Source organism: Chiloscyllium plagiosum, chromosome 28 (assembly GCF_004010195.1).
Source record: "Chiloscyllium plagiosum isolate BGI_BamShark_2017 chromosome 28, ASM401019v2, whole genome shotgun sequence".
Classification (NCBI taxonomy): Eukaryota; Metazoa; Chordata; class Chondrichthyes; order Orectolobiformes; family Hemiscylliidae; genus Chiloscyllium; species Chiloscyllium plagiosum.
Window position 1 is genome coordinate 35,584,918 of NC_057737.1, and position 24,044 is coordinate 35,608,961.

General features: G+C 41.0%; 1 protein-coding gene across 4 annotated transcripts in view; it reads left to right on the forward strand.

Annotated features, from left to right (window-relative positions):
• Positions 1-22,508, forward strand: part of vps37d (VPS37D subunit of ESCRT-I) — a 60,239-nt gene extending 37,731 nt beyond the window's left edge. For 3 of the 4 annotated variants that reach the window (XM_043718697.1, XM_043718699.1, XM_043718698.1), the window contains exons 3-4: positions 2,738-2,820; positions 19,032-22,508. In XM_043718697.1, the coding sequence (XP_043574632.1) occupies positions 2,738-2,820; positions 19,032-19,538 (590 nt within the window). In that variant the 3' untranslated portion in view covers positions 19,539-22,508. Of the gene's footprint in view, positions 1-2,737; positions 2,821-6,148; positions 6,261-19,031 lie in introns of those variants that run through there. The other variant, XR_006315823.1, reaches the window with a different exon arrangement.
• Positions 22,509-24,044: the final 1,536 nt, after the last annotated feature.

Here is a 24,044-nt window from a genome sequence, read left to right on the forward strand (position 1 = left end):
TGAGGAACTAAGATGGAAACAAACTGGCAACAACAAGCCCACATTGATTTGATGGTTTGGCACTTGACAGAGGCTGCCAACTCCTGGTAACAGCCACATGCCACGTCCGAGGTAACTGTGAAGTTCGCAGATGGTGCCATGGAACAGATGGGTAATGTCAGAGAAGCAGATGGCAGTCGTGGTGAAGCTCATTTCATGGTCACTAGGTAGGATTTCCCCCGAGTATTGTTCATGTAGAGAAGTACATCCTCATTATCTCCTCATTACAGAAGCTCTGCCCTGTGACTACTCCCATCTGCTCTGGTCCCAGCTGTAGCTGTGGGACCTCCCCATAAGTGTTGGTAAGCAGGCATACAGCTGTTCACAGAACGTATGCAGGACTGGAAATTAGGTGAACAGTAGTAAAGCCATAAAGTAATAAAGCCAAATTCTAAATTATGTTCTGCAGGATTTTTTCTCAATTTTAAAATGACTATTATTCTGATGTGTGTTAGTTACTGAAATGGTTGTTAGATATTTTCTTCCGTAGGCTGATTGATCCTTCAAAACTTCATTTTTATAAAGAGTTCTTCAGAATCTTCGAATGTTCCAAGATAAGTTTATAGCCATTAAAGTGCTTTAGAAGCCCAGCAAGGTCTCTCAAAGAGTAACAAGACTTGATACTTTGTTCTGGTCATCAAAGGGATCTTTCAAATCCGTCTGATGAAACTTAGAAGCCTTGGTTTAACATCTCGTCGGGGAGAGAGAGTGTAGAATTCCCCAACCCCTGTGGTTGAAGTGTCAGCTTAGATTATGTGCTCAAGTCCTGCAGTGCAGCTGAGACCCATAATTTTCTCAGTTAAATATGAGAGCACTACTATTATTACAGAAACATCACTCAAACATGATTTGTATTCTCCAATGGTTCTAAATATTTGATTAGAGATTGAGCTAGCTAAGCTAAGAGCCTTAATAAACATTGAGAAATTGCAGAATGTGTAATAGAAAATTGTTAAAACCAATAAACCCATTTCTTTTTAGGCTAGATCAACTCCTGGTTTCTTATCAAGTTCATATCTAGCTAACTACATGCATCCTCTCCTACCTGGCAAACGTATGTACTGGCTTATCACCCACATTCTCACAAACCATCTACTCATGTTTAACCCTACTCACTTATTCCCAAGGCATCTGAGCCACATATTTCACCAATCTTTCATACACCTTTAGCTTTCATGTATTTTAATATAACCCAATCCAATGAAATTCTCCTACAATAATCTGTATATAATAATTTATTTGTCGGATTTTTCTATGAGCACATTTATTGTAACTTTTGCCTACTTAACAACAGAGACTTTGAGCCTAATTTTAACTCAGTAAAAGGATGGGTTTTGAGTGAATTAAAAAGCAATTTACTAGTTTTAAGAATGTGAATGGGCGCAAGATTCAAGGTTAATTTTCTTTCCTCAGAGTAATTTTATTGAGCATTATTTTGATTATTTATCTTGATCAGTGCAATTTTATTGTATGCAAATGCCTTGCTTGTGATACTGTCAACTGGCACTGTTAACCACATGAATGTGAAACAGCAATACTGACAGGTTGCTTTTTGTCCTTAACTGTGGTCACGTGATAGATCCTGAGAGTATTTGAATGGCTATATATGTTTACCAGCGCTTTAAACAGTTGAGTATTGGAGTTCTGTTCTCAACAACATTTTGAGCAGACCAATTTAAAATATCAGTTTTGATTAAAATCAATGAATGGAACAACGTAAAAGCATTTTTTGCTGCATTAATATTCTGAGCAGGCATTTTTGGGAAAGAAGATGGGACTATACAATAATGTTCATGTGGGCTTGTATCCAATATTGACACTTACAGATCAATTATATAAGATGAAAAGGTTAAAGAAAACTGCAGAACCTTTCCAGAAGAGTGATTTAAATTAAGTTTTTAAAATCTGTGAAATACAGAATGCATGTGGCACGTTGTTAGAATGGATTTAAAGAGCTAACATCTTCTCTTCCTAATGGGGTAACTAGTGACTGGATGGTCCAAGCCATCACTGTTATTGCTGTGAAACCACCGATACCCCAAACTGAAGCAACATTTCGGCCAGTTTATCCCTCAATTTTCTGTGAGTAGTTGTCTGTCTCTCCATGAACAATCCCTTTCTTATCCATGCCTGTTAAATAGCCATATAAGACAAAAATTGAGAACTTAACTGTGGCAGAAACAAAGAGGCTTTGCCAGTAAGAGGTCACTTACCAACCAAGCAGCACTCTCCTGCCATGCAATATAACTGTCTCTCCATTTACTTTGGTATTTCTTGTGAACTGTTCTGGGGAGACTGCAAGACAGAGAGCTTCAACAAATGGTGCAATTTTTCCATAATATGAAAGTTCTGAACTGCCAAATGACTAATTGAAGATCAGCTATGATCTGATCAAATTGCAGAGCAGGCATGGAGGCCAAATGGCCTAACCTTGTTCCGAGCGTGCATGTTTGTACAATTGATTGAGTGGAAGATGGAGTGTGAGGTTTTTGGTGACTCTTCATGCCATGTGCTGATTCTTAATTTTCAAATAATCTCTGTAAGTGGGTGTGAAATTGTAGCTTAACTCAGAAACACCAGGTCAGTCACTGGGTATTGACAGACCCTGGTGGAATTTGTCTAAAGGACTTTCTTTTGAGGAATTTCAGGATATGTTACTCTACTGATGTGTGACTGAGACTGTTTTATGTCTTCACAGCTGCCTACCTGGAAAGATACAGCCCAAAGACTGCCCTGGAGATCCTGCAGAGAGAGGCTGTCAAAACTGAAGAGGAATCTGAGGTGAGGCTTTAACAAAACTAATAGCACACCAAGCTCCTTTCTAATGGATCATCACCCAACCTCAACATGCAAACCTGAAAAGCAGTGATACTGATGTACATTGTGCAGTAAAATTACTACTCAAGTACCACACTACCTGCATATTTTGTTCTTTTAATATCTACTTCAAATGAGTTTATTGTTGTGGTGTATAAAGGGATCATTAGGAGAGTGCAGTAAAGGCACAATCCAAAAAGCCATGTTCTCATTGACAGGCAGAGCAGGTCTGAGGGAATGAAGGGCTTACACCTACTCCTTATTCAAATCTTTGCATGTTTATAAATACTACCTAAAGAGAGAGCTAAGAAGAGCCAAAAGGGGACATGAGAAGTCATTGACAGATAGGATCAAGGAAAACCCTAAAGCTTTCTATATCAAGAATAAAAGAATGACTAGAGTAAGATTAGGGCCAATAAAACATAGTCGGGGGACGTTGTGCGTGGAGTCAGTGAGATAGGGAAGCACTAAATGAATATTTTTCATAAGTATTCACACTAGAAAAAGACAATGTTGTCAAGGAGAATACTGAGATACAGGCTACTAGACTAGACAGGATTGAGGTGCATAAGGAGGAGATGTTAGCAATTCTGGAAAGTGTGAAAATAGATAAATCCCCTCGGCCTGATGGGATTTATCCTATGATTCTCTGGGAAGACAGGGAGGAGATTGCTGAGCCTTTGGCTTTGATCTTTATGTCGTCATTGTCTACAGGAATAGTGCCAAAAGACTGGAGGATAGCAACTGTTGTCCCCTTGTTCAAGAAGGGGGGTAGAGACAACCCTGGTAATTATAGACCAGTGAGCCTTACCTCAGTTGTGGGTAAAATGTTGGAAAGGATTATAAGCGATAGGATTTAAAATCATCTAGAAAGGAATGAGTTGAGTAGCAATAGTCAACATGGTTTTGTGAAGGGTAGGTCGTGCCTTACAAACCTTATTGAGTTCTTTGAGAAGGTGACCAAACAGGTAGATGAGGGTAAAGCATTTGATGTAGTGTATATGGATTTCAGTCTTCCCCACAGTATGCTATTGCACAAAATACGGAGGCATGGAATTGAGGATGATTTAGTGGTTTGGATCAGAAATTGGCCAGCTGAAAGAAGACAGAGGGTGGTGGTTGATGGGCAATATTCATCCTGGAGTTCAGTTACTAATGGGGTTCCGCAAGGATCTGTTTTGGGTCCACTGTTGCTTGTCATTTATATAAATGACCCGGATAAGAGCATAGAAGGATGGGTTAGTAAATTTGTGGATGACACCAAGGTCAGTAGAGTTGTGGATAGTGACAAAGGATGTTGTAGGTTACAGAGGGGCATAGATAAGCTGCAGAGCTGGGCTGAGAGGTGGCAAATGGAGTTTAATGTGGAAACGTGAGGTAATTCATTTTGGAAGGAGTAACAGGAGTGCAGACTACTGGGCTAACGGTAAGATCCTTGGTGGTGTGGATGAGCAAAGAAATCTCGGTTTCCATGTATATAGATCCTTGAAAGTTACCACCCAGATTGATAGGGTTGTTAAGAAGGCATATGGTGTGTTAACTTTTATTAGCAGAGGGATTGAGTTTCAGAACCATGAGGTCATGCTGCAGCTGTACAAAACCCTCTAGATTGGCCACATTTGGAGTATTGCATACAGTTCCAGTCACTACATTATAGAAAAGATTTGGAAGCTTTGGAAAGGGGTTCAGAGGCGATTTACTGGGATGTTGCCTGTTATGGAGAGAAGGTCTTACGAGGAAAGGCTGAGGGACTTGAGGCTGTTTTTGTTAGAGAGAAGAAGGTTGAAGGTGACTTAATTGAGACATATAAGATTATCAGAGAGTTAGATAGGTTGGACAGTGAGAGCCTTTCTCCTTGAATGGCGATAGCTACCGTTAGGGGGCATAGCTTTAAATTGAGGGGTGATAGATACAGGACAGATGTCAGATGTAGTTTCTTTACTCAGAGGGTAGTGGAGGGGGGATGGTGGAAAACACTGCCTGCAACAGTAGTAGACTCACCAACTTTAAGGGCATTTAAATGGCCATTGGATAGGCATATGGACGAGAATGAATGGGCTTCAGATTGCTTTCACAGATCGGCGCAACATCAAGGCCCGAAGGACCTGTACTGCGCTGGAATGTCCTATGTTCTATGTCCTGTGTTCGACGACAAGCTGTCAGCATTAGAAATGCAAGTTTCTTTAAAGGTAAACCAGCACAGCTCAACTTTAATTGATTCGGAGAAGTAGGTGTCGGACTGGGGGGTACAAGGTTAAAAATCACACTACACCAGGTCATAGTCCAACAGTCATGATTCGGAGAAGTCAGTGTCGGACTGGGGGGTACAAGGTTAAAAATCACACTACACCAGGTTATAGTCCAACAGGTTTAATTGGAAGCACTAGCTTTCGGAGTGACGCTTCTTCATCAGGTAATTGTGGAGGGCTCAATCTTAATACACAGAATTTATAGCAAAAATTTACAGTGTGATGTAACTGAAATTATACATTGAAAAACTGATTGTCTGTTAAGCCTTTCATCTGTTAGAATACAGTGATAGTTTCACTTCTTTCATGTGTAATTCACAAAACCTTTTTTTTAAAATTGCATTCTCAGGTTAGCTGTTAACAATGGTGATAGCTAGACAATATGTTGAAGGTGTTGGCCCCCTGTGTTCTCTGTCTATGTTTAGATTGATTCTAATCTAAAAAGTGAGATAACGGAGTTTTACATGAATTAAGGGTGTGTCTGGGTGTCTGTGTGCACGTCTGTGTATATGTGTGTCCATGTGTATGTGTGTATAGGAGTGCTTGTGTGTGTGTGAGAGTGTGTGTGTGTAGGAGTATCTGTGTGTGTGTATAGTGCAATGGTGGTCACCTGTAATGTGACATGAACCCAAGGTCCTGGTTGAGGCCCTCCCTATGGATACCGAACTTAGCTATCAGCCTCTGCTCAGCCACTTTTCGCTGCTGCCTGTCCCAAAGTCCGCCTTGGAGGATGGTCACCCGAAGGTCCGAGGTCGAATGTCCTGGACCACTGAAGTGTTCCCCAACTGGGAGGGAACACTCCTGTCTGTTAATTGTTGTGCAGTGCCCATTCATCCGTTGTTGTAGCCTTTGCTCGGTTTCCCCAATGTACCATACCTCCGGGCACCTACCACCTGATGAAGGAGCGACACTCCGAAAGCTAGTGTGCTTCCAATTAAACCTGTTGGATTATAACCTGGTGTGTGATTTTCAACTTAATTGAAAGCATGTAATGCTTATTGAACTTTAGTTTAATAATTGCTTCATGGGGCTTTCTCCCTTCCTGGGATTGTCAAGGGTAACATTTGAACCCTTCCTTAGTTAATTAGAGGAAGTTTCAGCTGTTGGGTTGCAGAGTAATACTTCAGTAACAGTGGAGTTATTGAGAGAGTGCTGGTGAGTTTGAGCTGGTGCTACTAGTAATTACATGGAAACTAATCCTGTGCTCTGAAATGATGGTGCTGATATTATATTTTGTAATATATTGTGATATATATTTTGATATTACACTTAGTTCGTATTTAGAAGTAATGTAATTCATGGGTCATTTCTCTGTTTTAATTTGTTGGAGTATGTGATGAATAATTAGCAGGTTTTGGTCTACCTATGACTACATTATACTCCATATTTCTTATTTTTAGTTCAGTTCCTGCATTTGAAAGAACATATTGTGGATTGCTTTGTTGTCACTCCAACTCATGCCCTTTTGTGGTTCTGTTATTAAACAAGCTACATGAGCTTTCTGTACCTCCAAGGCTCGGGCCCCATATTGGGAGTCTAGTCATATCCACCTCCCATTCCAGATTTCCTGATGTCAGTAAGCAGCTGTAGTGAGCTTTACTTTCACAAACAAGGTCTGTTTTCTCTGTGAACCTCCTCCACTCTGTCCTGGTGACTCTGACTCCCTTTTTGAGACTTTGATGAAACTGAACACAAAAAAATTGTACTGAATGTGTTTGCCAAATGTGGAAAGCTAGTCTTTTGTTGATCCATATGCATTAAGATTTTAATAAAACAGGTAACCTCTTCTATAATGATCTGTACAAAGCTGGATATTGTCAATTTGATGACAAGTGATATAGAAATCCCAGGATGATTCACGACAGCTGGTTTGAGGAGGAGTTGTCGAGTCTCACCTGCTCTGGGTGAGAGACCATGTTGAATATTCATGTACTGAACAGTACAAAAGGAAAGACATCCGAATCCCTTGGAATAATTAAATGAGCTGAGTAGCTGTGGGAAAGCAGGAGGGGTGAGGACGTAATATTGATCCTGCCCTCGCACAACAGATACCGGTGAAAATCTTCCATCATGCCTTATAACACATGATGCTCTCTTCATGCAGTCATGATGCCAGTGAACAAGGCAACCACTTCTTACACAATGATACCCAAACAAACGTCCAGTTAATTTATTTCTTGTTGATGCTGCTTGAGGTAGAATTGTTGACAAGAGATGTCAGGGGAATACTCTGCTTTCCACCCATAGTTTAGAACATTTAACAGCTACTGAACAGAGCCCTGATTTAACAATCATCCATGTATAGCAGCTTTATCAGACTTAACTCAATGTCAGAAGGTTGTGGGTTCACTGCAGGATTTAATCATTTAGCAGAGCAGCTGAGCCTTCTGTCCAGTATTTATTTTCCAACAAAAACCATTGAGAAGTGATTAACTGATCATCCCTCTCATTATTGCTTGTGGAATCTGACTGTATACAAATTGGCTATTGCTTGCTTACATCACATTGGTTATAAACCATTCTGGGGTGTTGTGAAGATTTGAGAGACATTGTATCCATGCAAGTTAATTAATTTTCTGATAATCTGGCAGTCTGTCTGTTCTGTCTGAGATCATAAGAAAGGTTGTCAAAGGATACAGCAGGATATAGATTAATTGGCAGGTTGGACAGAGAAAGTGTGAAGTGATGCATTTTGGGAGGTCAAATGCAAGAGGTAAGTGTGCAGTAACTGGCAGGACCCTTAGGAGCATTGATATACAGAGAGAACTTGGTGTACAAGTCCATAGCTCCCTGACAGTAACCACACAAGTGGATAAGATGGTAAAGAAGGCATTCGACATGCGTGTCTTCATTAATCAGGGCACTGAGTATAAAAGTTGGCAAAACATGTTGCAGCTGTATAAAACTTTAGTTAGACCAGATTTGGAATATTGTGTACAGTTCTGGTTGCTACACTACAGGAAGGATGTGGAGTCTTTGGAGAGGCTGCAAAAGGTGTTTACCAGGAATTTTTTAAAAAATCATTCATGGTATGTGAGTGCTGCTGGCAGGCCAGTGTTTATTACCTTAACCTAGTTGTCCTTGCTGGTGAGCTGCTTTCCTAAATCACAGCAGTCTGGTTGACCCATAATGCTATTAGGGAGGGAATGCCAGGATTCTGAACTAGTGGTAGTGAAGGAACAGCAATGTATTTCCGAATCAGGATGGTGAGTGGCTTGGAGGCAAACTTGCAGGTGGTGCTGTTCCCATCTATCTGCTACCCTTGCCCTTCTAGATGGAAGTGGTGGTGCTTTTTGAGGATCTTAGGTGAATTTCTGCAGTGTGTCTTGTTGATAGAACATAGTGCTGCTACTGAGTGTTTGTAGTGGAGGGAGTGGATGTTTGTGGATGTGGTGCCAATCAAGCAGACTGCTTTGTCCTGGAATGTTGTTGGACCTGCACCCATCCAGGCAAGTGGGGAGTATTCCATCACACTCTTGACTTGTGCCTTGTAGATGATGGACAGTTTTTGGGGAATCAGGAGATGAATTATATGCTAAAGTATTCCTAGTCTCTGACCTGCTCTTGTAGCCACTGTGTTTATGTGGTGAGTCCAATTGATTTGCTGGTCAATGTCAACCCAAGAATGTTGATAGTCAGGCATTCAGTAACACCATTGAAAGTAAAGGGGCTGTGGTGAGATTGTTTCTTATTGGTGATGGTCATATCGTGGCCATATTGCCTGGATTGGAGTGTATTAGCTTTAAGGAGAGGTTGCACAAACTTAGAGTGTAGGAGGCTGAGAGATGACCTGATAGAAGTACATAAAATTATGAGAGGTGTGGATATGGTGGATATTTGGAGTCTTTTTCTGAGGATGGAAATGTCAAATACCAGGAAGCATACGTTTAAGGTAAACAGGGAAAGGTTTTAAGGGAGATGTGTGAGGAAACGGTTTTTACGTCGAAGATGGTAAATGCCTGGAACATGTTGCCAGGTGAGGTGAGAATATAATGGTCTTATTTTTTGACATTATACTTTAGGAAGGATTTTAAAGTCATGAAGATGGTAAACAGATTATCCATTGAGATCATACTGTGGGTGATAGGGTTTATTTATCAGCAATCACTGGGCCTTTCTGTTACAATTAAGAAAATTATGGAAATGATGAAAATCGTGCTGGGTTTTACTCAGGGGAAAGTTTTTCCATCAGTGGTAAGTCAGGAACTAAACAAAACACCAAAAGACTGTAGAGAAAGTTTGGGATAAATAGTTTTATGCAGCTATTCGTTAAGTTTTGAAATAATCTACATGAACAATGGTGGAGACAAAGTTCATGAAGAGTTTTTAAGAAGGAAAGTGGATTTTGTTTTAAAAAGAAATGTTTGTGAAGTTATGCAAGGTAACATGTGAAACATATACACATATCCAAAATACCTAATGTAGGAGAAGCTGTCTTCCACCAAACATTGGAATTTATCAAATGCAACTATGGAGTTAACCAGTGATTCAGATCAATTTAACCTACCATGTGACCATCAAATCTACATTACTAACTCATCTTGAAACAACTAATGTTTGCTTCCCAAATGTTTGAGAGTGACAAAATACAGTGCTGATAAGTAGATGGTTTCACTTTCTAAAGACAGCCAGTTATTCAAAGTATGAGCTGTGTTTTTGTGAGACCAGTCATTCAGTGACAAGACCCCCAGGAGAAAAGATTACGCTAGCTTCTTTTCTCTGTAATGAACTGCCTCTTTAAAGCATTGTCCTTCCATCTTTGAGTCAAATAGCAAGTGCTCAAGCAACAGCAAGAGATTCATGGATTTCTTTATCAGGATGAACCTCATCTCCATCTTGAACCAGAATCCCTGACCTAGCCCATCCGACTCTTTCTCTTACCTTGTAGTTTCCCTTCCACATTCCATATGCTCTCTCCAGCTTAGTTCTTTGATTTTATTTTGATTTGATTTGTTATTGTCATATATTCCCCAGTACGGTGAAAAGTATTGTTTTGCGTGCAGTACAGGCAGATCATACTATACAAAGTGCATTAGGGTGATAGAATAAAGCAATGAATCACTTTACGGCTGCAGAGAAAATGCACAAAGATTGAGTTCAACCTGAAACTTAAAATTTGAGAGGTCCATTCAGGAGTCTAATAGCAGCAGGAAAGAAACCATTCTTGAATCTGTTAGTATATGTGTTTAAGCTTTTGTATCTTCTGCGCGATGGAAGAGGTTGAAAGAAATGGTTGATGGGAGGGTCTTTTGATGATGTCGTCTGCCTTTCTGAGGCATTGAGAAGTATAGATGGAGTAAAAGGATGGAAGATTGTGTTATGTGATGGACTGGGCTATGTTCTCAACTCTCTCTGGTTTCTTACGGTTTCTTACTGAGCAGAGCAGTTGGCATACCACGTCATGATGCATTCGGTTAGAATCTTTCTATGGTGCATCTATAAAAAGTGATTAGTGTCATTACAGATGTGCCAAATTTCCTTAGCCTCTCGAGGAAGTCGAAGGGTTGTTGTGCTTTCTTGACCATCACATCCATGTGGGTGTACCAGGACAGATTGTTGATGATTGTCACTCCTAGGAACTTGACGGTTTTGACCATCACCACCTCAGCACCACTGATGTAGACATGGGTGTGCCCTCACATGACTTCTTGAAGTCAGTGAGCAGCTCTTTCATTTTCCTGACATTGAAGGAGAGATTATTATCTTTACACCATGACACCAAGCACTCTATCTCTTCAATGTCTTCTGTCTTGTCATTGTTTGAGATCCGGCCTATAATGTTCATGCTGTCGGTGAGCTTGTAGATGGAGTTAGGATGGAATTTGGCCACATAGTCATGAGTGTGGTCAATTGTGGGAGCCTAATATAGGTATCCTTGTTATCCAGATGTTCCATGGATGCATGTAGGGCTAGGGAGATGGCTTCTTCTGTGGAGCTGTTGCGACAGTAGATGATTTGCAAAGGATTGGGGCAGGCTGGGAGGCTAGAGATGATGTGAGCCATGTCTAACCTCTCAAAGCAATTCATAATGATGGAGGTCAGAGCCACTGGGTGGTAGTCATTGAGACACACTGCATGTGTTTTCTTTGGTACCAGGATGATGCTGGTCTTCTTGAAGCTGTGGGGACTTCAGATCATATTAAGGAGAAGTTAAAGATATCAGCAAATACTCCCACCAGCTGGTACACGCAAGGGCTAAGTGCTTGGCCGGGGACTGCGTTTGGTACAGTTCCTTTCTGTGGGTTTTCTCTCAATCTAACGTATGCAACAATGACAGAAGGAAAGGGTGCACCTAAGGCTGCTGGGGAATGTTACACCATTTGAAACTAGCACATTGAGTGCATCAGGGAGGGATGTATTTTTGTCCGCAATTCTGTTCTGCTTCACTATGTAACCGGTTATATTGTATAGGCCTTGTCACAAATGGCGGGTATCCATGTGATTAGTTTCAGTGTCTAGCTTGGTGTGGTATTGCCTTTTGGTGTCTCAAATTGCCATAAGAAAGTCGTATCTGGATTTCCTGGAAAGGTCAATGCTAGTTGACTTGAACGCCATACACCTGGACTTCAGCAGAGAATGGATCTTCCAGTTCATTCATGGTTTCCGGTTGGGGAAACATTCCGATTAACTTCTTTGGCATGCAGTCTTCTACACACTTGTTAATGAAGTTTGTAACAGTGATGGCATACTCAAATAGGTTGGCTGCTGAGATCTTGAATACAGACCAGCACTGTACCACTTTCTGTATTGGGTCATCACATTTCAATTTCTGCTTGTAAGCTGAGAGGATGAACACAGCGCTGTGATTGAATTTTGCAGAGTGTGGATGGAAACGGAGCGGTGGGCATCTTTGTGGTTGTGTAGCAATAGTCAAGAATGTTCAGACCTCTGGTAGTTCAGGAGACTTGTTGATGGTATTTTGGTAGCACATTCTTGAGGTTGGTTTGGTTGTTGTCACTTCCTACAATGAACAAGAGCTTTGGGTACTTTTACACAAGTCTCTTTAGAGATGAATATTTCATCAAGTGCACTCTTCACTTCCACATTGAGTGGTGTGTAGACTGCTGTTAGTTCATTCCTGAACCTAACTCTTAGTCACTTGACCAAATTCTCAATGAACCACTGATTTCCTAACTTCTCTCCTATCTCCAATGCTGACATTCTAACTGAATCCATATTCTCTGGCATTGTCAGTGATATAGATCTAAGTCATGGTGTTTTGTGGCTTGGCAAGGAACTTGCAGATGTTGGTGTTCTAATGTATCTGCTGCCCTTGACCTTCTAGGTGGTAGAACTCATGGGTTTGGAAGGTACTATTGAAGAAACTTTGAGTTTCTGCAGCACATCTTGTGGATGATCTACGTTATGTTCTGTGCAACAGGGTAAAATGTATGAATATTGAAAGTGGGGAATGGGCACCAATCAAGCAGTCTGCTTTTTCCTGGATGGTGCCAGGCTTTTTGAGTATTGTTGGAACTACATTTATCCTGAAAAATGGAATGTATTCCATTACACTCCTGACTTGTGCCTTAAAGATAACGAATAGGTACTAGGAATAAAGGACCTGAGCTATTCACCATAGAATGCCTAGTTTCTGATCTGCGCTTGCATATACCATGTATATCTGTGTCTAGTTCAGTTTCTGGTCAATGGTAACTCTCCAGGATGTTGATAGTGAGAGATTTGGCAATCCCGTTGAATAACAGGGAGAAATAGCTAGATTCTCTCTTGCTAAAAAGGTCATTGCCTGGCATTTGTGTAGCACAAATGTTGCTTGCCATTTGTCAGCTCAAGCCTGCATGCTGATCAGATCTTGCTGCATATGGACACAGGCTGCTTCAGTATCTGAGGAATCATTAACATTGTTGAACATTGCATAACCATTCAATAAATATCTCCACTTCTTATGATGGAGAGAAGGTCATTTATGAAGCCACTGAAGATGTTTGGTTCTCAGACTCCACCCTGAAGAACTTCTGAAAAAATGTCCCAGAATAGAAATGATTGACCTCCAACAACAGCTATTCCTTCGTGACTTTAATCAGCAGAGAGATCCCACCTCCACCACCATCCCCCACTCTGCCACCCACCTTCTCCTCAATTTCCATTGACTCCAGTTTTGCTTGAGCTCCTTCATTCATGCTCAGTTGAATAGATTTGGCCTGCTTTTTGTGCACAGAATATACCTGGGTAATTTTCCACATTGTTGGGTTGATGCCTGTATTGTGCCCATAGGGGTGTGGCTAATTCTGGATTAAAAGTCTTCAATACTATTGCTAAATATCCTCAAAACCAATAAGCATTTGCAATCTCCAGTACTTTAAGCCACTTCGTGAGATAACTTGGAGTGAATCGAAATAACTGTTCAACCACAACCGGAAAACAGAAATAATTGACACTGAAAGAAAATGGAGTTGTATTTCTTAGAGATAAAAATGCCAAGAAATGACTCGATGGAAACATCAAAGAGTCCTAGAGGCTTTTTTTATTGAGCTTGATGTCCATTTTTCCCTTAAATGTGCTTTATGTGTGTTCAACATTCAAGGGCTATATAAATATAATTTATAGTTATTTGAACAAGTCAGTCAGTCAAACAGTGACATGGCTGTACTATTTTAAGGTCTTTCAATGCTAGTTCCAGAATCGATCTTGTCCCCACTCTGTTCGAGGTCTTTGCCTAGCCCACTGATCCTAAACAAACAGAGGCCTTACTGATGGCGTGATCAGCTGTCTCACTGTTTATACTTAATGGAGATTTAGTAAGGAAATAATTAGATTAATATCAAATAACTAAAATTTAGTATGTGCCTAAAGGAGTTTCAAAAATGTCCTTGAGTAATTAAGATTAATGAGGAGATATACCAAAGAGAAAACTTGAGACTTTAATGAATAGAAGAATGGAATAAGTAAGTGCTCATCATATGAACTTTTCAAAAACAATCTACAATGCTTTGCAGACTGAAACAAGTGTTTAAAAGAAACAGTCTTATTTCACAGTCTCACTACACAAACTAACACTTCCAATATCTTGAAGAGGATGCAGATAGGCAAGTGTTGCACCACATTTTGCAACCTCAGGAAGCTGTGGTCCACATATTGCTCACATGAGTGGTGTTGTGCACTAGATACCTCATACATTCCCTGGCTGCAGAACATAGACGTACAGGAAGGCCCTGTCCAAAACTGCTTTCCAACCTGTTACTAACACAATATTTTATCCAGGAAGTGATACCACAACCTATAGCCCCACCCCATGATATCAAATCATGAGCTAGCTGTGTTGTTGTTTTGAAATTGGTTTAAAATTAAATTCCTGATTTCAGTTGCATCTCTAATTGGTTATATGTTCTTTGCTGTAAAAAAAATAATTTTTCACTGCTACTCATTGTTTAAAGGGGTGGGAGCGAAATCCTACGCTGATCAGGACAATACATGCAAACTTAGATAATTATCAAAAGCTGAACAACAGTTTCAAGCCATTGACACAGTCTCAATATACCTGAAACCATACAGCCCTGAATCAAGTTTTATAATGTGTAATAAATTGAGAGATATAGCTTTATCAAAATTTAAACTGCAGGTATACCCAACATTCTATCTTTTGTGTATTCTGATTGGCAGAGGAGAAAATCATGGATACAATAAGGGAAACAAGTGGTGATGTTTGGGACCACATACATATTACTAGAGAGGAGGTATTTGCAGCCTTAATGCATATTAAGGTGGATAAATCGCCTGGGCCTGATCAAGCCCATCTTCGGACATTATGGGTTGCGAGGGAAGAAATTGCAGATGTCTTTGTGGAGAGTTTTGCTTCATCTTTAGCCACTGGTGCAGTTCCAGAACACTGGAGGGTGGCTAATACTGTTCCATTGTTTAGGAAATCTAGCAAGACAAGCTAGGGAACTACAGACCAGTGAGCCTGACATCAGTAGGCAAGTTGTTGGAGAAGATATTGAGGGACGGGACCAATCAACATTTGGACTGTCAAGGTTTGACTAGCTATAATCTGCATGGAATTGTGCATGGGAAATCAGGTCTGACAAATCTTTAAAGAGGTAACCAAGAGGCTAGATGTGAGTGGGGGAGTGGATCTTGTCTATATGGACTTTATTAAGGCCTTTGATAAGTTCTCACATGGCAGGCTAGTCTTGAAGGTTAGGTCTCATGGGATCAAGGGACGGGTAGCGAATTGGATTCAAAATTGGCTCGACGGTAGGAAGCAGAAGGAGATTGTTGAAGATTGCTTCTCGGCCTGTGACTAGTGGTGTGCTATAAGGGCCAATGCTAGAAACTTTGTTATTTGTTATTTCCATGAATGATCCGGATGTAAATGTACAAGTCATGATTAATAAATTTGCAGATGATACAAAATTAGGAGGTATCGTTGATAGTCAGGAAGGTTATCAAAAATTACAGAGGGATCTTGATCAGATGGGAGTGGGCTGAGGATTGGCAAATGGAATTCAACACATAATGTAAGGTGTTGCACTTTGGAAAGTCAAACCAAGGTAGGACTTATACAGCAAATGGTAAGGTCCTGTTGAGTGTTATGAACAGAGGGACATAGGATTACAAGTATATAGTACTGTGAAAGCAGCATCACAGCTAGCCAGGTTGGTGAAGAAGGCATTTAGCATGCTGGCCTTCTTTGGTCGAGGCATTGAGTATAAGAGGCGGGACGTTATGTTGCAAATGTATAAGTCGTTGGTGAGGCCATACTTAGTGTATTATGTACAATTTTAGTCACCCTGTTATATGAAAGGCATAGTTAAACTGACGAGTGCAAAGAAGATTTATGAGAATGTTGCCAAGACCAGTGGTCCTGAGTTATAGGGAGAAGCTGGCGAGGATATAATCTTATTCCTTGGAATGTAGGAGAATAGGAGTGACCTTATTGAGGTGTATAAAATCATGAAGGATATTCATAGGATGAATGTCTTTTTCCCAGGGGTGAGGAATTGAAAACTAGAGAGCATAGGTTTAAGGTGAGAAGGGAAAGATTTAAGAAGGACTTGAGGGACAGCTTGTTCACACAGTAAATGGTCCATTCATAGAATGGGCTGCCAGAGAAAGTGGTTGAGGCAGCTACAATAGCAACATTTATAAAAAACATTTGAATAGGTACATGGATGGACAGGGTGTAGAGGGATATAGACCAAATGTGGGCAATTGGAACTAGCTGAGTGGGCACCATAGTCAGTATGGACCAGTTTGGGCTGAAGGGCCTGTTCCCTCACCTCTCTCCCCTCCTCAACACTGCCATGCCTGCAGAAGACACCGCCATGAAAATAGACTGGAAGCAGGAATATGGTGCCACATCAACATCACAGCTGGTAGCTACAAATTGACAAAATGCCAAACTTGACCTCAAAGACAAAACTTTGGACTTAGGTATCATGTTGCTGAAAGAGTCGGGCTCCAGTTGTTACTTGACTTAATGGCATGTGACTTTAGTGAAAACTATTCATGTGTGATAGGTTTTTGCATTTTGGACTTGTATTTGATTGTTGTCAAATTGGGTGCCAGATTACCGCAGGTTACACATCACATTGCTGGAATTTAGCCGACATAGAATTTGGTGTCTGGTTGTGAGTTTGTTTCTCCAACTGGTTGACTGTTTTCTTGCCCATTTATGGCTCAGTCTTTGGTGTATGTCAATGTAACTCACTTCAGTTGCAAATGGTTTGACCTGAGGAGCAAAATGAATCAGGCTAATTTCCACCTGGTCTTACTGTCCAATTATATCCAATCCTACTTAATAATCTTTGAATACTTGCTGTTATTACTTAGGTTCCAGAAGACTACCTCCTCCATGGAAAACCCAAGCACATAAGTCAGGCAAGGAAGAGAAGATATGCTGTGAAAAATAATCTGTGAATTGCCACAAAAATGGTTTTCCAAATATTTCATAGTCAAGAGTTTCTTCAGGAGTAGTTTCTGTAACCATTTCTTTCACCTATCAATATTTATGTATCTCTGAAAGTCTTGCAAGTTGTTCATGAATATGAAGTTGGTGAAGTTGTTCCCTGTGTAATATTTCCCTGCAATATTCCAAATTTGCAGATGGTACTAAGCTGGGTGGCATGTGTGCTGTGAGAAGGATGCTAAGAGCTGCAGGGTGACTTGGACAGACTGACTGAGTGGACAAATATTTGGCAAATGCAAATATAATGTGGATAAATGTGAAGTTATCCACTTTGGTTACAAAAAAAGAGAGGCAGATCATGATCTGAATGGTTGCAATTTAGGAAAATGTAAAGTGCAACAAGACCTGGGTGTTTTGGTGGAACAGTCACTGAAGGTTGGCAGCAGGTAATGAGGAAAACTAATGGCATGCTGGCCTTCATAGCAAGAGAATTTGAGTATCGGAGTAAGGATGTCTTGCTGCGGTTATACAGGTCCTTGGTGACGCTGCACCTTGAGTATTGTGTGCAGTTTTGGTCTCCTAGTCTGAGGAAGGACACTCTTGCTATTGAGGGAGTCCAGCGAAGGTTCACCAGACTGATTCCTAGGATGACAGGACTGACATATAAGGAAAAACTGGTCTTGTACTCATTGGAACTTAGAAGAAGGAAGAGGATCTCATAGAAACATAGAAAATCCTGATGGGACTGGACTGGCTTGATGCAGGAAGAAAGTTCCTGATGTTGGGGAGGTCCAGAATTAAGGGTTACAGTCTAAGATTAAGGGATAAACCATTCAGTACTGAGATGAGGTAGAATCTTTTCACTCAGAGTTGTGTGAACTTGTGGAATTCTCTCCCACAAGAAGATGTTGGGGCCAATCTATTAGATAAATTCAAGAGGGAGCTGGACGTGGCCCTTGAGGCGAAAGGGATCAAGGGGTATGGAGAGAAAGTGGGAATGGATACTGAGATTGCAAGATCAGCCATGAGCACATTGAATGGGGGTGCAGGCTTGAAGGGTAAATGGCCTGCTCTTGCAGTATTTTCCGTTTCTATGTAATGTCACCTTCTTATAACAGGATATAGCTATGTTGTAAATATAAATGTAATTGAGGAGAATTAAAAGCAACGAGCTGTAAGCTTCAGGGTCTCTGTTCCCAGAGTTTTGAACTGGATTGCACTGAACTCTGGAAATAAGATATATAGAAAAGAATATAGTGCATAACTGTACAAACGGAGGCCATTTGGCTCATTAAATCTATGCCCACTCTCCATAGAACAAATCAGTCCATCCCATTCCCTTGCTCTATCTTGTTGCACGACAAGTATTTTTCTCAAATGCCCATCCAATTTCAGTTTGAAGTCATTGTTTCTCTCCAGTTCTACCACCCATGTAGATATAAAAGAACTGCAGAACATGCAATAAAAGATTTACAGGGACGATAGCAGAACTGAAAGATTGTTGTATCCTATATCCTAAGTATATCCTATTTCCTTAGTTCAGTGAAAAGAATGTTTGGAATTGTGGGAATAGACAACTGAACTCCCAGCTTACTTCTGTTAGATCTCCCCAGTTGCATTTGCACTTGCTGTCTAGTTTATTACATCTTCGCTACATGAAAGGGACACTATACAGGAAACAACTTCACTGCTGTAAACACAGCATCATAAACCACAGTAAAAGCAGAATAAGTACTTCCACTGTAACTCAACATTTTAACCTGCAGTTGGTTCACATAATGAGTTTATCAATGTCACCAAGCTTTTAATTTAACGCATGAGGTTGGCTGAGACACCTGTTGTATTCTATCCAGTTCCACCCATTGTGTCAAAAACAATACAATATTATGTGTTGATCTCTCTTGCTCTGTGCCTCCTGGATGTCTCAATTGGCTCAGAACTGAAGGACACCAAATCTGCTCTGATTCACTTCCTCGAGCAGCGCATTTCTGCATCCTGTCTTATCATATTCTCTGCTTCAGAATCAAAGTACATAATACTGTTATTTTCCTTTATAGGAAATCACTGACACATTCTTGGCCGGTAAAGTGTCATTGGAAAGCTTTCTGGAGAGGTTCCACAGGACAAGAAAAGTTTGCCACATGAGAAAGACGCAAGTGGAGAAGCTTCAGGACCTAATAAAAAAGGACAGGAAGAAGAATCAGCAACATGTGGCGCATCAGCGGCTGGAGTATCGCGCAGCTTCACATAATGTCCCCCCTCGTCCACAAAATGGACCTACTGCCCACAGGCTGTACCAGCGCTCTGGTTTTGTGCCTGCCATTGAGGTAACGTCCCAAGCTGCAAGCCCATTCTCCATGCCTTCACCTCCTCCTCAGAGCAAGAACCTGCCTCCTCTCAGCTCACGGGAACGTCAGCCTGTGGTTTCACGCCCCAACACTCCATTCACACCCCAGGGCTTGCGCTCAGGCCTGCGCATGCTGGGACAGTTACCCATCTGGACTCCAAGGCCATTTAAGCTTCAGCAAGCACACCCAGTGCAGAAGCAACCCCCCTACCGATAGGAATATCGATTATTACATCGGGCAGATCAAACTGCTGGTGGCAAAGGATGGAATGATACATTGAAGGACAAAAAAAAAACCACATCCAAAACAACTTAAATGGCAAACAGAGAGGAAATGAAATGAGTGCTTAAATAGAAGACATTTGTTTGAGGATGAAAGTTATTTTCATATTGGGCCCTCTAGGTTTCTCAGTGGCCAAGCAAGACATTTCTCACACAGAGGGTAAAGGCCTCATGTCTACTTCAGCAGCGTGAGTACAAACGATTGCCTCCAAATTTCTGGATGTAGGAACACCACTTTTCCCTTCTGCTAAAAGTTATTGAATATGAACAAAATTTGCCATGTTTGAATGAGAAAACATCCCTACCTTTTCTCTAAGTGGGATTTTCCACTATTTCAGCTCTTTTTCTTGGGAAGATGGAGTTTACTTTACAAATCCATCCATTTCCATGGAGACGACAGCTACTAGCCTTGATTATAAGGGCCCAGGAAAGTGAATGGATATTTGAGAGACTTGGCAATTTTTAAAATTTGTTCTGTATCTAATTTCTGATGTACTTAATGAGCTGAAGAAATGGAACCCTAAAAGGAAGTTCATCTGTCCTCTAAATGTGACCAACAGAATGAGTTCTACAGATGCCAGGGGAGCATGGGTTTGTGTAAAGAAACTGAGCAGTATTCCTCTGATCTAATTGTATCTGAATTGTTTTGTTGTGTCTCGGTTCCTGTTGTGTTTGGCACACCCATCATCAAACTGGTCCAGATTATAGCTAGGGAAGCTCAAACAGACACTTAGATCCATCCAGAAAATAAACCAGTGCAGCATCTATTTGAAGATCTCCCTCTGACAGTCCGGAAACAAGAATGGACAGGCCCAACACTTCCACCCCCAGATTCTGGTAATCTTCAGAATTGTCCCTAAATATTTGTTCTTGAACTGGCTTGTCCATTGTGATGTGGCCAGATGTCATTCTTAGGAATGAAAGTCAGTCAGTAAATGTCCATTTGATCACTTCTGCATAATTTTTGAGTGTGAATGCATTGATTAGTGGGCTCAGATTGCACTTATGCAATAACAGATGAACCAGTCTTGCCTGCACATATGAGAAAACCTAAACCAGGTATGTGCACACACTGGCATCACTGCCCCACATGCCTTTTAAATGTTGCTGCACTACATCTGCCTTTTTTCAAATCCTTATGATACAATTCATACTGGGACCAGAGTAGCACAGCTTCTTCCACTTGAGCTCTAATGATCCAAAAATGCACAGCATTGCAATGTTAGACACTTAGTGTCACATTTCAAAATGACACACTGTTACAGATTTCAAAATGTTTTTAAGAAACAAAAAGCAAATCATTGACCTACAAACTGAAATTTACAAGTAGTTGTAAGAATTGTGTTCCATCTGAGGTGCATGGATCTCAATGACATTCATGATAATTGCTCACCAGTGTCCTTTCTTAGAAAGGGCAGTGCATGGCCATGCAAAGCAACTTAAAGGCTTCAGACATTGAAGTGGACAGATCATGCACCCACAAAAAGGAATTTGAGGGAACATTGATAATAATTGTGTTGTGAATGAATTTGACAGGAGGGCGTGTGGCACAGCAGTCAAACCCTTAAGTCTGGGCCAGAAGCCCTGTGTTCAAATCTCACGCCAGGTGTTGTTGGCCATGGGAGGTGCATTGATAATGTGGCCAAACAGACTGATTGTCAGCCTGTAAGCTCTTCCAAAGCACCCGATGGTAGGCAGTAAGACTGGGGGAGTTTCTTCAATTAGCCACCCTTCAGAAGGCAAAGACTAACCACTGAACAATCCAAAGGAAGCCTGTGACTCAACCCTCAGAAAGAAGGACATGAGGTAATACAGATGCAATGAATGAATTCAGCCATTTACAAGCAGTTAAAATGATCTGAATTTGCATATTTAAATTCACCAGCTTCAACATGCACTTCCTTCACCATTGATGCACACTGACAGCAGCATGTATCTTCTGCAAGATACACTTCAGTGATATAAGATACATTCACAAAGTCTCCACAACAGCACCTTCATAACTCATGACGTCTACTACCTGCAAGAGTAACAGATGCAGGAACACCATCTATATGTTCTTTTCCAAATCAAAAATCATCCTGAGTTGGAGCTGTATCACTGTTGCTGGGTCACAATCCTGGAATTCCTACCCGAACAGCACTGTGGGTGTTCCCTTATATCACATAGACTGTAGCAGTTCAAGTAGGCAGCTCACTACCACCTTCTCTGGGACAATTAGGAGTGGGCAATATGGAATGAGTGACAACCACATACCATGAACAAGCAAAAGAAAATTAGTATATTAATGCAGTAGGCCAGTTGAGGAGCTAAACATTTGTTTCAAACCTGAGAGTATTGGTGGGCAATGTCACAAAGGGTTTGCTAGATTATACAAATCTGTGTAAAATGTAGGCATTGAAACCATAACAAAAGTTTATTGCACATTTAAAACCAAAGCACACACATACATGGAGTACTGTGTCCAGTTCTGGTTGCCCTGTTACAGGAAGGATATTATTAAGCTGGAGATGGTTCAGATGACACTATGACTCTATTTCAAGAGATCCAAATAAGTTAACATTTAGCAATATTATACATTTAGCAGCCAACAGCACTTTGTGCAGCATTAAAATATATAGACAAGGAAAGTACCTCAGTGCAGTCCCACACAGTGTTCAGAGTTAATCTTGTCTTGGTTAACGATAAAGTTTCTGATACTGGCCTCTGTATACTTGGCATAAGGAAGGGAAAGTTAGCGAGAAATTATGTGCAGTGTATCTTCCTGAAAAGTGATTGTGTTTAAATGACAGTAATAGTATCTCATCAGCATTTATGATGCTAACCCTCACTAACTATCCCCATTTAAAACAAGTATGCTGTTTTGGAAAATGCAGGGTGTGATGGACCTTCGGGGGATGTAGCATGAACAGCCACGTTTCTGGTATCAAGACAGACTTTAACGTAATGTGGGATACATCAGGTTCCAAGCGATTGATTGTGATCAGGTACTCTCTACTCCGAGGCACAGACAGATATTTCTGTGGCCAGCAGATAGAAATGAGAATGGTGTTTGCCTCCCTGTTGCCAGGATCAAGGATGTCACAGAGAGGGTGCAGAATGTTCTGAAAGGGAAGAGGGCCCAGCAGGAGGTCATTGTACACATTGGAACAAACAACATAGGAAGGGAAAAGGATGAGATTCTGAAGGGAGAATATGGAAAGTTAGGCAGAAATTTAAAAAGGAGGTCCTCGAGGGTAGTAATATCTGGATTACTCCCGTTGCTAAGAGCTAGTGAGGGTATGAATAGGAGAACAGGGCAGATGAATGCGTGGCTGAGGAGCTGGTGTATGGGAGATGGATTCACATTTTTGGGTCATTGGAATCTCTTCTGGGGTAGAAGTGACCTGTACAAGAAGGATGGATTGCACCTGAATTGGAAGGGGACTAATATACTAGCAGGGAAATTTGCTAGAGCTGCTTGGGAGGATTTAAACTGGTAATGTGGGGTTGGGTTTGGGGGTGGGATGCAGGGCGCCCAGGGAGATACTGAGGAAAGAGATCAATCTGAGACTGATACAGTTGAGAAAAGAAATGAGTCAAACAGTCAGGGCAGGTAGGAACAAAGCAGATAACAAAATAGGACTGATAAATTAAACTGGATTTATTTGAATGCAAGAGACCAAACAAGGAAGGCAGATGAATTCAGGACATGGTTAGGAACATGGGACTGGGATATCTTAGCAATTACAGAGATTCGGCTCAGGGATGAACAGGACTGGCAGCTTAATGTTTCAGGATACAAATGCTATAGGAAGGACAGAAAGGGAGGCAAGAGAGGAGGGGGAGTGGCATTTTTGATAAGGGATAGCATTACAGCTGTGCTGAGGGAGGATATTCCCAGAAATACATCCAGGGAAGTTATTTGGGTGGAACTGAGAAATAAGAAAGGGATAATGACCTTATTGGGATAGACAACCTCTAATAGTCAGCGGGAAATTGAGAAACAAATTTGTAAGGATATTTTGGTTCTCTGTACAACTAATAGGGTGGTTATGGCAGGGGATTTTAACTTCCCAAACATAGACTGGGACTGCCATAGTGTTAAGGGTTTAGATGGAGAGGAATTTGCTAAGTGTATACAAGAAAATTTTCTGATTCATTATATAGATATACTGACTAGAGAAAGTGCAAACTTGACCTACTCTTGGGAAATAAGGCAGGACAGGTGACTGAGGTGTCAGTGGGGGAGCACTTTGGGGCCAGCGACCATAATTCTATTAGATTTCAAATAGTGATGGAAAAGGATTGACCAGATCTAAAAGTTGAAGTTCTAAATTGGAGGAAGGCTAATTTTGATGGTTTTAGGTAAGAACCTTCAAAAGCTGATTGGGAGCAGATGTTCGCAGGTAAAGGGACGACTGGAAAATGGGAAGCCTTCAGAAATGAGATAACAAGAATC